This window comes from Portunus trituberculatus, chromosome 2 (genome assembly GCF_017591435.1).
Source record: "Portunus trituberculatus isolate SZX2019 chromosome 2, ASM1759143v1, whole genome shotgun sequence".
Taxonomy (NCBI): domain Eukaryota; kingdom Metazoa; phylum Arthropoda; class Malacostraca; order Decapoda; family Portunidae; genus Portunus; species Portunus trituberculatus.
The window spans coordinates 7,562,358-7,566,285 of NC_059256.1; the positions used below are offsets into that span (position 1 = coordinate 7,562,358).

The 3,928-nt window shown below is 38.5% G+C and overlaps 1 protein-coding gene across 2 annotated transcripts in view; it reads right to left on the minus strand.

Annotated features, from left to right (window-relative positions):
* The window catches only part of LOC123504350 (myotubularin-related protein 14-like), a 27,841-nt gene extending 24,162 nt beyond the window's left edge, over positions 1 to 3,679 (minus strand). For both annotated transcript variants that reach the window (XM_045254805.1, XM_045254815.1), the window contains exon 1: positions 3,426 to 3,679. In XM_045254805.1, coding sequence (XP_045110740.1) covers positions 3,426 to 3,566 — 141 coding nt within the window. In that variant the 5' untranslated portion in view covers positions 3,567 to 3,679. The remainder of the gene's footprint in view (positions 1 to 3,425) is intronic.
* Positions 3,680 to 3,928: the final 249 nt, after the last annotated feature.

Here is a 3,928-nt window from a genome sequence, read left to right on the forward strand (position 1 = left end):
AACACACTCCAGAGATATTGTTAGTTGGCTCAAACTGTACATAATAATTGTAATACCACAGTACACCAGAGATTTTGTTGGTTGGGTGGAAACATTGACAATAACAGTACTTTTAACTCTTTCAGTACTGGGATGCATTTCTACCTTGAGTGTTGGGTAAGGTTACATGATTTTAGTGACATTAGGAAGGGTCTATGGAGGGCACAAGATAAATGGCCAGAATCTTCACTATTTTAATCTCCACATGTTTCGGAAGCTGTATCAAATCAGTAAATATTAACCAGAGTGATATGGAAACACGTCATGCTACTGAAGGGGTTATTGCTCTCCCCACCCCAGATGTCCCCTTAGATCAGTGGTTCCCAAACATGGGGTAAATTATCTGCAGTAGGTAATTTGATCATTTTTCGTGGATAATGGAGGTGACAAAAAGTTAAGAATTGTGAAAATGAAGAAAACCTTGAAGCACCCGGCATTACGATTAATGTTCACTTTGTCTTAGTATGCAAAGATGTAAAGTAAACCTATTATGAATAATTATCTATAATAAACAATTATTATCTATTATAAATAACTATCATAATAATTATTGATTGTAATTACTGAAGTTAAACCAAATAACAATGAACATCAAAAGGTGATAGACAGTTTTAGAAAAGAAGGAATATGTATGTAAGTGTGTGGCAACCCTCAAGTGTTTTGACAGACATACTTCAGGACACCAGTCACTCAGCGACCCTGATGACTCATCCACGGGTCCAGTATGCGTCACTCACTGCCTCACACTGCCTCTATTCACTGCTGCCAGACGTGCTACAACTATCACAGAATGCGACCATTTAGCCTCCCATACGACTGGCGGCAGCATGTATGCAATAAGGCAATGCAATAATTCTCATAAATGTGTGATATGTTGGTCAGTAATAAGATCATTTCTAATTATGGTGAAAATGCGATAAGTTGGGTTTGAGAACCTGGCAATGTTGCAGCGCTGTCTCTGTTTCACAGTGAGCTTCTCTTCTCTGTGAGCACCAGCTGGGGTAGGCAAAACCTGGTATGTGTATGTAGTGTTCTAATTGAAGCACATACATCAATGTTGACAACATTTTATGAAAGAGTAATGTGCGTAGTGTGGCGTGTTGAACTGGCCGGGTAACAAGCTGAAAAATGTTGGGAACCACCGCCCTAGATCACTGGGAGTGAAATCGGCAAAAGTTAGTCATAACTTGAAAATTATCCACTGGCAATTTAAATTAAGAGAAACCTAACCTAACTTAACCTGATCTACTTCATCCTAACCTAACCTAACCACAAGGAATTCATTGCTACAACACTTCATAGAAAAAATAAATCAATCAATCAAATAAAAACAAAATAAAATTTATTTGGTTAGGTGAAACTGTAAATTGAGTGAATAATAACAATAATACTAACCTAACCTAACCTGACCAATCCATAACATTAAAAAAAAAAAAAAAGGAAACTGACATTACAATTTCACACAAACAAAAAACATGAAAAAAAATAAATAAATAAGTAACAATAACAAAAACAAAAACATTCGACATAATTCTGTTACGACGGCACTGTCAAACCTTCCAATAGTGGACCGTTGAAATTTCCACACAGAGAAAGATATAAAAAAGTGGTGGTCTGTGTAACCTGCATTACCACAAGTCCAAGTCCCTAAAATGTTTACAATAGGTCATGTCACCACCATTGTTGCCTCCAGAACAAATAGTGTTCACATTTCAAGATATGGAGGATGTTGTCACTTGTCAGACCACCATGTCATCAAACTTTTCACTAACTGCTCCAGTGTATGGAATCATGTGGATTTCTTCCAGCACGCTTACTGTATCTGTCTGTCTGGGCAAGTTATCGGGACAGTAATAATGAGGGACGGCACACTGGCCCAAAGCAGGACATGAAAATTACAACATCAATGTGTATGAATATAAATCATTCACCATGAATGTGGACAGGCTGCCAGCCAGTGCCAGCTTGTCAGAGAGAGAACACTGCATGAATACTACCAGCAGTCCAGCACACCACACAGCACTGTCCTAATATAGACATCCCTCCAGCTATTCTTGTCTCCCAGCTCCCCCTTCACAGCTCTTTCACTCAGCTGGCAGGAATGAAAATAAGATAACCAAAACTAACCTAACTTTAACCTAATCTAGCTAGCATAACCTAACCACAGTACAGTATTGGTCAGAAAGGTTCCCGGGAAGACACATCAGTGGTGTGTGTCGCCTCAACAAGGTCATGTTAGGTTAGGTTCAAGTTAGGTTAGTTTAGGTTAGGTTTAAATCATTACAGTTTCAGCCAATACACCACACGTAACTACACACATTCTCACACTTTAAATCGAACTTCTACGTGCATTTCTAACCTCATTTTATCCTATCAGAAAATGGAGTTAGGTTAGATTAAGTTAAAACCACACTTTTCAGGAGGTCCCCAAGCTTGTTAGACACAGGGAAAAAGAAATACAAGATACAGTATATTGCTTGAAACCGCAAATTTCCTGGTTAGGTGCAGGTTAGATTAGGTTGGGTTAGATTATCACGTTTTCATTCCCACATCCCGTCAGGTGAGTGAAGGAGCTGTGAAGGGGGAACCAGGAGAAAAGCAAAGGTGGAGGGACATCTGAAGTGAGACAGTGCCCACCCTATTTTGATGGCTGGGAAGTGTACAATAGCAAACAATGGTAAATTTACAGTTTCAACCAATATAGCCTATCTTATATATCTCTTTCTCTGTGTCTAACTAGCTTGGGGACCTGGGAAAGTGGGGTTTTAGAACAAGGAAACCAAACCTAACCTAACCTAACCTAAATTCCGTCCTGAAGTTGTTATTAATTTCCGATAGGGTAAAATGGGTTCAGAAATGCTTGTAGACCTATCCGAACCTAAGCTAAATTCCGTCCTGAAGTTGTTATTAATTTCCGATAGGGTAAAATGGGTTAGAAATGCTTGTAGACCTATCCGAACCTAACCTAAATTCCGTCCTGAAGTTGTTATTAATTTCCAATAGGGTAAAATGTTGGCAGAAATGTTTGTAGACCTAACTTAACAACCTAACCTAAATTCTGTCTTTTATTAATTTCCGATAGGCTTAAATAAGGTTAGAAATACTTGTAGACCTAACCTAACCTAAACTCTGTCCTGAAGTTATTATTAGTTTTCGATACGGTAAAATGGGGTTACAAATGGTGTTAGGAGTGTGATGTATGTGAAACAGTGCATACAGTGACGTGTGGTGTATAGTTCACACTGCAGTAACACCCAAACAACAATAACACGAAATAACCACACGAAACGATAAAAAAAAAAAAATGCCATTACAATTAAAAAATATATATATAAACAAATAAACCACAAAATTTTACAAAACCAACAAAAAATTAATGACCTGACCTTAACAACCGTCTCTCTGGAATCATAAGGTGTCTTGGCATAGAGAGACAACAGACCCCCAACATCTGCGGGCGTTATGGGGGTGTGCGGGTGTGCAGGCGCGTTTGTGGGTGTGGGCGTGGTGTTATGTGGCGCCTCCATTGCCTCTCATCCCTCCAGAGCCTCTCAGTGTCTTTCCGTGGGCGTATCTGGGCGTCTTGTGGGCGTGTGTGCATGTGTGGCGCGCTAACTCCCTTTTGCTCTCTATTTATCTCTATCTTTCTCTCTAATCTTGATCTTGAATTAAATTTTGCGTTGTGTATTTTATTTGTATATCATTTGTGTGTTTTGGGTGTTTCAAGTGTATTTTGGGTGTATTTTTTTTTTCTTTGTTTTCTTTCCTATCCTGAAGTAAATTTTGCGTTGTTTATTTTATTTGCATATCATTTGTGTGTTTTTGGGTGTTTCAAGTGTATTTTGGGTATATATTTTGTTTTTTCTCTTTGTTTTCTTCCCTATTTTAT